This window comes from Heteronotia binoei, unplaced genomic scaffold, assembly GCF_032191835.1.
Source record: "Heteronotia binoei isolate CCM8104 ecotype False Entrance Well unplaced genomic scaffold, APGP_CSIRO_Hbin_v1 ptg000154l, whole genome shotgun sequence".
Classification (NCBI taxonomy): domain Eukaryota; kingdom Metazoa; phylum Chordata; class Lepidosauria; order Squamata; family Gekkonidae; genus Heteronotia; species Heteronotia binoei.
The window spans coordinates 761,851-774,971 of NW_026799997.1; the positions used below are offsets into that span (position 1 = coordinate 761,851).

Below are 13,121 nucleotides of genomic sequence, written 5' to 3' on the forward strand. Positions count from 1 at the left end.
GTGCAGAACGCTGCGGCATGGCTGTTAATGAGACTCCCTCGATGGGAGCACATTCAGCCGGTGCTGAAAGAGCTGCACTGGCCTCCTGTTGTGTTCCGAGTTTGTTTCAAGTTGTTTGTACTGACCTTTAAAGCCCTTTATGGTCAGGGACCTGTCTATCTGCGGGACCGCCTTTCTCCGTATATTCCCCAGAGAGCACTGTGTTCAGGGACGAAAAATCTACTGTCCATCCCAGGACCAAAAGAAGCCAGGTTGCGTATGACATGAACCAGGGCTTTCTCGGTGGCAGCACCAGAACTCTGGAACGCTCTCCCGGAGGCCATAAGGGCCCTGCGGGATCTGCCTACGTTCCGCAGGGCCTGTAAGACCGAATTGTTTCGACAGGCCTTCGATATCTAAATGAGAGAGAGCTGCCACTGGACATCATATAGAGCACCAAGTAGAGTACTGGTGGTCACCACCAAATTTTCAGAACCGCCTGTACTGTACTGTATTAACACAGCACCATTAAATGGTTTTAAATAATTTAAATATGTAATTATGTTTTATATGTTTTATTGGTTTTAATAGTAGTAATGTAATGTGAGCCACCCTGAGTCCGCTTGCGGAGAGGGCGGGATATAAGCTTAATGTAATAATAATAATGTAATAACAATCAATAAAAGCATTTTCATGCCCCCTTGGAACAGGACTTTTGCGTAGACTTGTTTAGAATAGGATTACTCCCATCCTTACTCAGCTGTGCTAGAAGAGTGGGAATGAATCCTTCTATCCACCACACATGTAAATGCAAGTAAGCTCCCAAATTCCTTCCTTCCAGAGGGAAGAGAATTGTCAGTATGTTACAGACAACATCAATAGCTGGGTTCATGTAGTGGCCCCTGAAAAAGGGCCACTGTGAGCAAGTTATTATAGTAGAGATTGTGGTTCACACAGTTTTAGGGCCTCCATGGGATTCCCCGCAGGTTGTGAACCTGTGAGGTAGGGTTGCCAATCCCCAGGTGAGGGCAGGGGATCCCCCAGTTAGGAGGCCCTTCCCCCGCTTCAAGGTCATCAAAAAGCAAGGGGAGGGAAATGTCTGCTGGGCATTCCATTATTCCCTAGGGAGACCGATTCCCCTAGGCCAGTATAATGGATAATTGATCCGTGGGTATCTGGGGCTCCAGAGGGGCTGCTTTTTGTGATAGAGGCACCAGAATTTCAGCATAGCATCCAGTGCCTCTCCTCAAAACACCCCCCAAGTTTCAAAAGGATTGCTCCGAGGAGTCCAATTTTATGCACCCCTAAAGAAGGCACTCTTATCCTCCATTATTTCCCATGGAAGGAAGGCATTTAAAAGGAGCATGGTCCCTGTAAAGGTGATGGCCAGCACACCCTTTGGAGTTCAGTTGTGCTTGCCACACACACCCTTCTCCTGGCTCCACCCTCAAAGTCTCCAGATATTTCTTGAGTCGGACCTGGCAACCCTGTGAGGGAACCTGAGGGTATCAACAAGCATATAAATCAAGCCTATGACTGATGTTGAGCCTGACTTCTTTTTCTCTCCTACTGAATGTTATGTGAAGGAGTCTTTGTTTTGCCTTTTCAGTTCATAAAACTGTTTAGTAAGTACCAATTATATATATATGCAGCCTTTCTTCTCGATGTGATAGGTTTTTTTATCTGTAAGGATTGGGTTTTTTAATGTGCCAGTTCACACAGTAAAATCCAGTTGGAAAGTGCACTGAAAGTGGATTGAAAGTGCATTATTTAATGTGTATGATTGCAGCTTGGGACCCAAGGCAGATTACACAGACTGAGTTTGCACAATCAACTAGATGGGACATTCAGTAAACACATTATAAGTATTAATACAACACATTAAATGATGCAAAACTACACAATAGAATTCAAACCTACACCAAACTAGACACAATAGTACAGACCACAGTCCCCAATAATTTATCCAAGTAACTTTGTGAAGCCTTTGGTGCAGTGCTACCCTATTGCCTGAATAGCCAACTTATTTGATGTCATGTACCCGTGAAACATTATCCTATAAAATTTTCTTTAAGATTAACATTTAATGTGAACTTCAGAACCTTCAATCATAATCTTTCTCACTGCTCCATCTGTTGTTACCCACCCAAAGCCCATTTGGGAAAGGGCGGGCTATAAATTGAAAATAATAATAAAATATATAATGTCCAAAATTCTTAGCCCATTTTATCATACAGTCTTTCACTGGTTCTTCTGCTATTTTATATTTCAACAATTTATACGTTTTGGCAATAAGAACACCATCGGTACATATCTTTTCAGTTTAACTAGATCTAAAAATATCTTGGCATCAAAGCAAAATACAATCACTTATTACAATAATCCAACTTATTCCTTTTAATCATAACATTTCACTCAGGAAGATGGAAGAGATGCCATGATACCTGAAGAGGGCCAAAATGATGTGTGCTGTTTCAAGCTTTATGGTTTTGTCTTTTCATCTCTGCAGTTGCAAACTTCCTTCAGTGTCGTAACAGAAAGACAGCTGAGAAATATGTGATGAGCAGAGATAAATAACTCACTGGACTAGTCCCCAGGATTATAGAGTACAGACCCCTGAACCATGAAGAGTTTATTACAGTGCAATCCTATGCAGAATCACTCTAAAATCACTGAAGGAAATGAGCTTAGACTGGAATAAATCTGCATAGGGTTGCACAGTTAGTTTAGGGGCTTGCTATGTTTTGTCTTGCACGTGGTCTCTTCAAATTTGCACAGTCCACCAGTGTGTTTTGAATTTACAAAGCAAGAATATACACTCAAAAAAAGCAGGCATGACTTATCTATGTTAAGGGATTCTGAACATGGTCTGTTGCTAAAAAAGTATAAGAAAGTGTTTTGCAGGATCAGACAAAGTTCAGCATGTTTTGCAAGAATTCCAGCAATCAAGTGGTCCAGGAGACTTGCTGTGAAATCCTAAACAGAGCTTCATACTTCTAAAGCCATTTACACTGAAATACTTAGACTGTTATAAGTCTTTTTAGGATTGCACTGTCAGTTGTGTTTGTATCTCTTCTGATGTGGGGATTATAACCTAGTTCTCACCAACATCAGATGAGAAGGTAAACTTGTGTCTTCAGATTGTATTACTTGCATATGCCTTTGCCTTCAGGATTTATGTAGTTTATTTATAGTTCTTCCTTATTGCTGAGACTGAAGATGGATTAAAACTAAAAACAATGCAGTAAGAACAATATAAAAAGAACTGTCAACAGTGAACCAAACTTTGTTAAAAACCCAAGATCAATGCACTAAGAACTGCATGCCATAGACACTGTGACAGTACAATATACATATAATGTAGGGATAACAGGCAAGATGGTGACCAGCATGCAGCCATACCCTACCTCACTGCAAGAGTTTTAGTGTTTGTTTTGCCTTATTTTAAACCTATTTAAAATTGGAGAAGCGGTGGTTTTGTTTCTAAATAGTTCTTGGCACTCTACATATAATATAACATTTATTGTATGTTTATTAAATTTATAAATAATATGACTTGGGTTCATGATATACAACGAAACACAGCAATCTTTCATATGACATTGATTTTGCAGCCCAAACTTGAGGGTTTCCTCCCCCCAAAATTAAAAGTCAGAATTCTCTCTCTCTTTTTCAAATTAAAAGTCGCAACCCCTTTAATATAATAAATTTATTTTGATTGGACCAAATCCCCATCTAATCTAGTATTATTTTCCAACACGAATCAGGCACGATTGTGAGATCTTCCTGTTGTCTGTTTCCAGCATCTAGTATTCAAAGGTACGCTGACTCTGACTGCAGAGTATTCACTCATCATGCTAACAGTTGTTTGCATAACTGATATTATGCAGAACAAAAGATTCTGTCGCTTGCCCTGATCCATCCCCACCCTGGTACACAATGAAAGAATGTCACCGATTGGATACAAACTACTCTGCCTGTTACCAAACCATGCATACAAGCATTTTCCCATTAACTGCAGTATAACCAGGGCTTTTGGGGTAGAAAAAGCCCAGCAGGAACTCATTTGCATATCAGGCCTCACCCTTGTTGTCACCATTGCTCTGTACAGGGCTTTCTGAAGGAAAAGCCCCGCAGGATCTCATTTGCGTATTGAACACCAAGCCTGTCGGAACTGCGTTCCTGTGCATCTCTGCTCAAAAAAAGCCCTGAGTATAACGCCGGAGCGAACAGTCTGTTGGACTCCAGTTTTTTGTTTTTTTTTGGGGGGGGGGGGGCTGTTGTGTTTAATGACTGGACGTGCAGAGAGCTCAGTGCTAAAGGCTGACGCTGCTACAGTTATCCTGTAACCAGCTCCCTCTGTTCGAACATCACCTCCGTAGAAGCAGGTTTTTCTTTTCTCTTGGGCGTGTAGCGGGGTTGAATGGGAAAGGTTACTCCGGCTGCAGTACCGCCCAAGCCAATGCAAGGGTGGGCACAACTTCGCTCCGATCAACGCGCAGCTGCGGATTCCGCTTAGCGGAAGTCGTGACGCTTGGTTCCTCTTCTCTCTTTTTTGGGGGTGGGGGGGAGGGGAGGAAAGAAGTGCATCCGGGTTGCGGCTTCGCCTATTGTCTGGGTTACGGGGCTTGCCTGGGGACGCTGAAGGCGCTCTTTTCAGCCTTAGCTGAGATTTCTGACTGAAAGGGAGCAAAGCGCCCTACCGGGCTCAGGCTGCCATCTATGTGCCCGGGAGCGGCTGCTTGGCGCCAGCGAGTAAGTCCAGCATTGCCTCCCCTTTCCCCTCGTCCCGTAGCATTCGCCAGTGCCCCGCCGAATGCTGCTTCTGACTGGCTCCTTCACCCAGGCAGCCGCGGGAAGCTGCCCTGGCCCGTTGATATCCTTCTCGTCTTCCCTCATTCAGCTTCGTCCGTGTGCGTTGCTTTCGCTTCCCACCCTCTCACCCGGCCCCTTTATGCTTTTGTCAAAGAGGGTTTTGTGCCGGGGTTGGGGGCTCTGTTGGAAGCATCATTACGCCCCCCGGTATTTGAGCCACTTAAGGGGACGCAGTTCTTTCTTTCCCTCGGGTTAACCCGTATATGAATGTGGGAATGAAACCGGGTTTTGCGTGTGAACGGTTGTTATGGAAGATTCCCCACCACCACCACCTTCTTGCCTCCCAATTTCGTCCAATGGGTCAGAGAGGACAAAAAAAACCCTCTCTCTCTTTTTTTCCTCCCCGCAGTGGATCGGAGCTCGAAGAGGAGGCAGGTGAAGCCTTTGGCAGCTTCCCTGCTAGAAGCGTTAGATTATGACAGTTCAGATGACAGTGACTTTAAAGTTGGAGATGCTTCAGGTAAATGCTTCCTCTTCTCATGCATCAAAATACTCCCACCCCCTCCCAGTGGATTCTTATTTCTTAAATGCTATTCTTTTAAAATTAAGATTTATTTTTTTTTAGTATCTTAAAGTGACAAGAACCCAGGGGTCTAAATGAAACAAATATTTTAGGAATGAAATTTCAGATTAGCCACTGAGGAGAGACATGGGGAATTCTTAGATTGGCAGGATGTTGCAGAACTGAAGAAGTGGCAAATTTTTAGATATGTAGTCAACCAAAAATACCTCCAAATTCTGGGTATCTTTATTACATTCTTTAATATGCTCTTCTCTCAGCATCCAACAAGAAGTTCCTATGCCTCTCTTCCCAGCCATCTTACTAATTATCTTTTTGCTCATTTTTATGCCCCCTCCCATTCTCTGAAAGCCATTGGTCTCTAGATCAAGTTGGGTAGACATTTTAGTCTGTCTTTAGCAGCATAAAAGAGTAGCACGTTAAAGACTAACAGAATTTGTGTTAAGGTATGAACTTTTGTGATCTGAAGAAGTGAGCAGTGACTCATGAAAGTTTATACCCTACCACAAATTTTGTTAGTCTTTAAGGTACTACTGGACTCCTACTGCTGTTGGTCTGTAAAATCAAAATTATCTTAGTCAGGTCTCTAACACCAAGATTAATGTTAATCTTGCTCATTTTCCCTCTCTGTCTTAGCTCACTAGCGCTAGGATTCCCATACTTTCAATTATTTTTCTGGTCCTGTATCACTCCTTCAACCTGTCTTCTTTTCTGCCTACAAATGTTTTATTAAAGCATCAAAGCAGTCAAGTCACTGGTTCAAAGACTAAAGGGTCAGGCAGTCCCCAATGATGCACCTGCAAGAGCAGTAGTTCTGTATGGGATCATTTCATGGGGCCCATGGGTCTTCAGCTGCACAGCCACAAATATAGTAAAGCTGAGCATATGGAGTTCTTGCATGTAGGAAGTACCTTACAGATCTGGATAATATTCTTCTGTTTTGCAGTAGGTTATATGGTTAACTTTACATTCTTCTGCTGGCACTGTCATTGTCTTATAATTTTGTACTACATAAAGGCAACTTTGGATGTATCAGGTGACATTCTTTTTTTGTGCAAGCGGTGAACTTTCTTAGGCAACTCTGTTTTCACCACAAACATGCTGTTAGTCAAATCCAGCAGCAAACTTTAAAGTAAAGCACTGTTAGAATATAACACTTTTGAAAATGAAGATATATTGCATTGTTGTAGAAAAATAACTGTGGACATACTAAATGTATGCCCAAAGCTATCCTAAGGTAAGCATCTTTGTAAATGTTCAATCAGAACATACAGTTTGAGGTAGAGTTGTGTTCTATGGATTACATACTTGAGTTAACTTTAGTGAGACTAAATTTTTTTGCAGTATTTAATGCGATGAGCTTATATAAACTGGTTTAATACTTTGTAGGCCTAAATTGTGACAAATAAAGTTATGCTATCAGTAGGTTTTGCTTATAGAATTAAACCACAAACTGTATAATCTTTAAAATGAATCTTTTTACTGTTAGGAAAATGTAAATATAATGCAAAGTATAATATTTTTCTAACATAGAAGTAGAGTTAAGTATGAGTAAGTGAATGGTGTGTCCTGTGTACTTTGAGTCTTGATTAGCATAAAGAAATGACCATGTTCATTGATTGTGTTTTGCTGGAAACCATTCTATCAGTATGTATAGACAACAGTGAAACTTTCTCAGGAAAAACAGTTTTCAAGCGCATCTGGCAAATTAGTTTCAGATTGTTGTTTGAAATCAATGACTTGTAATTTTCACTCACATTAAAGCAAGTTGATTTTAAGCGGATCTTGAGAAGATGTACCTAGTGGAAATTTGGTGGAAGTAATGTTCCAATAAGCTTAGGAAAAACATGCTGTCATGTCACAACTGATTCAGGCAACCCTTTGTTCTACTGGAGGAGTAGGTGATTTGGTTAAGTTACTGCTAATGCCTGGTCCTTTTGGCTTCTGCGGTCCTATACACAGCTGCCTAAGGGTACTGATGTTGGAAGCATAGATTGGTGCTCGTATTTAGATATTTGGCTTTAAAGCATCCAAGTACAGGGCCTTGGGTATATAATAGTCAGGTGTGCTTTTTTGGGTTGCTTGATGAAAAAAATAGTCTTTAATAGAGTTGGGCATTTGATCAAGCAAAAAAAAAAAGATTTGGTCAGTTGACTTTCATATCCTGGTCAGCTGGCTGTCAAATAATAGATTTTCTAAAAGCCTCAACTTTCCTTTATATAATAAACCTTTTTATGGTGGCAAAAAGGAGCACCCTGGTTGGCTCTGTGCTGTATCAACTTTTGGCCCATCAAAGCATCAGTCAAGAGTACTTGCATGCCATTGGTTGAGTCCACTTCTCTTTCCTACCTAAGTGGCTGTTGCCTGCCAACCAAGCTGATTCTGCCAGTAAATGGCAAACAACCTTGGTTCCAACAGTTTCTGGCTCTCCCTATTCTCCCATTGGCTGAGCTGCCTGTTGCATTGCTTTGCAGAGGATAGAAACAAAGCCTTTCCTCAATTGGTGGAGGGAGGAGCAGCGAAAAAGCCAGAGAAAGCCATGCCTCGATTGGGTGAAGGAGGAGGAGGGAAAGAGCCAGAGAAAGCCTTCCCTTGATTGGCTGAGGGCTCCTCCCTATCCTCCTCTGACTGGTCAGATTGGTGTTTTGACTGTGCAGGCATAAGTGCATGGAAAGATTGAAAAACAAGCCATTGCCTTAATTTGTGAGATTCCTCCTTTACTTTTTTTTTAAAATCATATTTATTGTCTGATCCGGTAAGTATTACTGCTAAATTACTGGGAGCAGTTGTAGCTCTGCCTCCAAAGAGGTGACAGTGCCAGTTGAGTTGAGATTTATCCCCTGTAGCTTCCTTCTGCTTCTATGCAGTGAGCTGTTGGTTTAAAGGAACTTGCCACACAGAGAAGCTTACAGTCTCTTCTGACCCACCTGATATTTAAATAGGTGGATCACTTCAGAGATTTTGCTGTGGGAATGCAGCCTCCCCCTGCCCCAACCAGTGAAATAATTTTAAGAAATCTCTTTATAGCATATCTCAATTGGCATTTGCTTTTCAGTTCATTAGACAATGACCTTTAAAAAGCATATGCATTTCTAAGTTCTTGATACTAACTTTTGCTTGTGGATCAAATGTTGAGTCACTATAGGAGACCCAAATCCATACTGGTGTAAAACTCTCTGGTGCCACTGGCCCAGTCACAGTCTATCTTGTAGTGTTTTTGAAAAATGATACAAGATATATTGAAACAGTTCAAGTTTCCAGTGCACTTTGTCAGAATACATTTTCACAAAATTATATTAAAGGAAAGGTTCTGGCTATAAATTTGTTATTTGCTACCCTCATATCTCTTTGTATAATTTTTGGTATTGCAAAGAATTTTTAAAACTTCTAAACTAATAGTGTAGCTTTTTGTTATTATAATCTGAAAATTAGTGGTTTGATTCATTTTAATGGATATTCAAGTTTGCAAAAAAGTAACAAAATATTGCCGTTCACTTAGCTCCTGATTTTGTCACTCATGATTTGTGCATAATTTTGTATCCAGTTTGACAACATGCCTTGACTTGTATATTTCTGAAATCTTTAAATGAGACTGGTTGAAATAAATGTAAGTATTTGGGATTTGTTTCTATAGTCAGGGTTACTTGAGTTTGTCCCCTTACCCCAAATTAAATTCTCAGCTGATTCAGTCTTATCTCTCTTTTTAAAACTCCCCTAGTAATTACATATGACTACAAGAAACTTTATACACACAGCTCTCTTAAATATTGGAGAACATCAGCCTTCATTGTTCACACTACCAATTCATGTGACATATGTGACAGATGAGTCTAGCTCAAGATTTCACCATGGTTTCTCTGATTCATCTTTGAACATACAAACAAATTAGAGGTTAAATAGAGCAAAATTTAAAATCCCAGAATGGCATAAACAAACTATTTCTTTTTTTAAAAATCCCAGGGAGCTGGTAGATGACTTCATACTGCCTCCTCTGCAAGCCATAGGGTCAGACAGCCTCTTCTTACATGTGTTATTGATATGTATGTCCTTTAGCAAACCCAGTTGTCTGCTTCCAGGAACACAGTAGATGGAAGAGAGGGTGTGTCCATTGTAGAAAATTTTCATATGTGAAACATGTATAAAGAGGAGATAGTGAAGAATGACTGGATGTTGCATTTCATGTTTATAAAATGAACAAATAAATTTTAGCAGTTAAATGCATATGATATCAAAAAGACATTCTGTTTGCTAATGCCTGTGTGGCTAGAATTGTATGTGCGTAAATTATGTAAATTATATGTAAGCAGTATATAAATATGGATCCAGGTGGGTGGTCGTGTTGAACAGATTTTGAATCCAGCAGTAGAACAGATTTTGAATCCAGTGGCACTTTTAGGACAAAAAAAGTTTGTTCAAGGTGTGAGCTTTCATGTGCATACTGTGTGTATCTGAAGAAGTATGCATGCACACAAAAGCTCATACTTTGAATAAACTTTTGTTGGTCTTAAAGGTGCTGCTAGATTCAAATATGTTCTATATATAAATATATAATTTAAAGACAAAAGCTGTAGATAATTTAATATTATAAAATACGGTTTGATTACATTTTCTTACAATAATATTATGGAAACTAGTGAACTAATAATCGGTAATAGGTGATTTGTATAAAAGTTGAATATTCTACTTAAAAATATAGGACTAACTTTCAAGAAATGTTAGTGCCACCTGACACATGAAGCTTTTTCTGCACCTACTGTGCTTAAAAGCTTTTTAAAAGTTGATTTGCTCTCTCTAGATATTTTGAAGGGTAACTTTATTTAAATCTGGATGTTAATTGTAAGTCCCGCCTGTCACTGTGGAAAGAGCCTAATTTTCAGTAAACTTATGGACAAAGATAGTTTAACTTAATGGTTTCCTGATCTTCAGGCAGGGTAGGCATTTTTACTGCTGCTGTTTTTAAATCTGGTCAGATTTTATATCTGTGAGATTGGACCTCTTCTTTCTCCAGCTCCTTGTTCAGATTTTTTTTTTCCCAGTTGGTCATATACACACTTCCTGGATACTTATGGGATTTTTTTTCTTATTGGACCAGAACATTAAAATGGTAAGGGGTCCCAGATATAGACTTGGTTTATTATCCATTTGTGATCAGTAGTGAGAAGGTGTTAACATCGACTCCTGTCCTGACTCTGTTCATTGCAAAGAATTCAGAGCAGGGGTGTGTACATTTATCCTGTATTTGGGAGCATTGCAGCAGACAGAAGCAGTGCTGTTCTCTCACTGCTTCTGCCTGTTCTAAAGCTCAGTGTAATATGAAAATTCCCCCTCCATCAAATTCTGGGCATGTACCAAAGGCTGATGATGTCTCTCATTTTGTACCAGACTTTAGAAAAGACAAAAGTAGCACAAGAGTTTCTCATTTCTGTCTGCTTCTGTGTCTAGGGAAGCATCAGGAAATGGACACCTTGTTGGGATAAGGAGTTTTTGATTTTGTGTGTGTAAAATGCTGTCAAGTCACAACTGACATACGGTGATCTCAGCAAGGGGTTTTCAAGGTGAACTTTAGAACAGGCAGAGGACAAAGGAGAAAAGAAGGAGCATTGGATCATACTGTATAGATGATAATTAAAAAAGAATATAGAATTTGCTTCTTAACTAGATGCAATTGTACAGGATATGAATTTCAGAAAACTGGTGACTACATCTTGTCCTTACTGTCACAGACTAATTGTAAAAAATGTAGCGCCAAGTTGTTTATCAAGTGACTATTTTCTAGGCTATCTGCCACCTTATGATTGTGTCATAAAAACATGTTATTCCTTTGTTGGGCTTTTATATGCAATTGTTCTTTTTTCTCTCCTCCCTTTTTTCATAAGTAAAATGTTCAGCATTCATGCTATAAATTTCAAGAGTCCTTTGGGCTTCATTCATGTGGAGAACATAATGTGCATGCATCTGATCAAAGATGCATTGTGGCCTCCTGGAAGTGGTTTTCATGACTGCAGTAGCATGCTTCTCAACTTTCTAGGTTGCCAAACTAAATGCTGAGAACAGTTAGAGTATATCACGTGGAGAAAGTTTTAGGTATCTGATCTGACCTACGTTTCAAAGGCAGTAGAATATAAGAATTCTAATACAAAGAAAATAGATGCTGAAACCAAAGAGATTTGCAGATGATACCCAGCTGTATTTGCTGTTGGGCGACTGGTCAGCCATGATCCCATCATTGTTGTGTGAGGGTTTAGAGGTCATGGTGGGCTGGCTAAGGAAGAGCAGGTTGAAGTTGAACTCATCAAAGATGGAGGTTCTGTGGCTGGGGGGAGCTGGGCTGGAACATAAGAACATAAGAGAAGCCATGTTGGATCAGGCCAACAGCCCATCCAGTCCAACACTCTGTGTCACACAGTGGCAAAAAATATATATATATATATATACACACACATTGTGGCTAATAGCCACTGATGGACCTGTGCTCCATATTTTTATCTAAACCCCTCTTGAAGGTGGCTGTACTTGTGGCCGCCACCACCTCCTGTGGCAGTGAATTCCACATGTTAATCACCCTTTGGGTGAAGAAGTACTTCCTTTTATCCGTTTTAACCTGTCTGCTCAGCAATTTATTGAATGCCCACGAGTTCTTGTATTGTGAGAAAGGGAGAAAAGTACTTCTTTCTCTACTTTCTCCATACCATGCATTATCTTGTAAACCTCTATCATGTCACCCCGCAGTCGATGTTTCTCCAAGCTAAAGAGTCCCAAGCGTTTCAACCTTTCTTCATAGGGAAAGTGCTCCAGCCCTTTAATCATTCTAGTTGCCCTTTTCTGGACTTTCTCCAATGCTATAATATCCTTTTTGAGGTGCGGCAACCAGAACTGCACACAGTACTCCAAATGAGACCACACCATCGATTTATACAGGGGCATTATGATACTGGCTGATTTGTTTTCAATTCCCTTCCTAATAATTCCCAGCATGGCGTTGGCCTTTTTTATTGCAAACGCACACTGTCTTGACATTTTCAGTGAGTTATCTACCACAACCCCAAGATCTCTCTCTTGGTCATTCTCTGCCAGTTCACACCCCATCAACTTGTATTTGAAATCTCTCAGTGGAGGTCCAGGTTACACATATTGCCAAGTTGGCATTTTTTCATTTTTTCATGGAGTTGGAGGGCACATTTCCAGCTCTTGACAGGATGCTATTAACACCAGCGCCAACCATCAAGAGTCTGGGAGTGACACTGGACATCTCTCTCTCAGTGGAGGTCCAGGTTACACATATTGCCAAGTTGGCATTTTTTCATTTTTGCCAAGCAATTGGCTCCGCTCCTGTCCCGCTCAGACCTGACCACAGTAATCCATGTGACAGTCACCTCTAGATTAGACTACTGTAACTTGCTCTATGCTGGCCTACCCTTGAGTCTGACCTGAAAGCTCCGACTGGTCCAGATTGCAGTGGCAATCTGGAATACCATGGATGGCACACATTCAACCTGTGCTGTGCCAGCTACACTGGCTTCCAGTTGAGTACCAAGTCAAAGCTAAGGTTTTAGTTATGATCTTTAAGGCCTTGAGCAGACTGGGACTGATGTATCTATGGGACTGCCTCCTTGCTATGTCCCTGGAATGGCATTATTTTCTTCTGGTAGGAATTTGCTGGTGATCCTTCACCCTAAAGAGGTCCAGCTGTGTTCCACAAGGGCTAGGACATTTTCCAGTCCTGGCTCCGACCTGGTGGAACGCTCTG

The 13,121-nt window shown here is 40.7% G+C and overlaps 1 protein-coding gene across 10 annotated transcripts in view; it reads left to right on the forward strand.

The window, feature by feature from the left end:
- The first annotated feature begins 4,485 nt into the window (after positions 1-4,485).
- Positions 4,486-13,121, forward strand: part of LOC132590533 (PHD finger protein 14-like) — a 169,335-nt gene continuing 160,699 nt past the window's right edge. For 9 of the 10 annotated variants that reach the window (XR_009556700.1, XM_060263456.1, XM_060263459.1 and 6 more), the window contains exons 1-2: positions 4,552-4,734; positions 5,204-5,314. Coding sequence is in view for 9 of the 10 variants with exons in the window: in XM_060263456.1 (XP_060119439.1) it covers position 4,734; positions 5,204-5,314 (112 nt within the window). In the remaining variant the exon portion in view is untranslated. Of the gene's footprint in view, positions 4,735-5,203; positions 5,315-13,121 lie in introns of all 10 variants that reach the window. The other variant, XM_060263452.1, reaches the window with a different exon arrangement.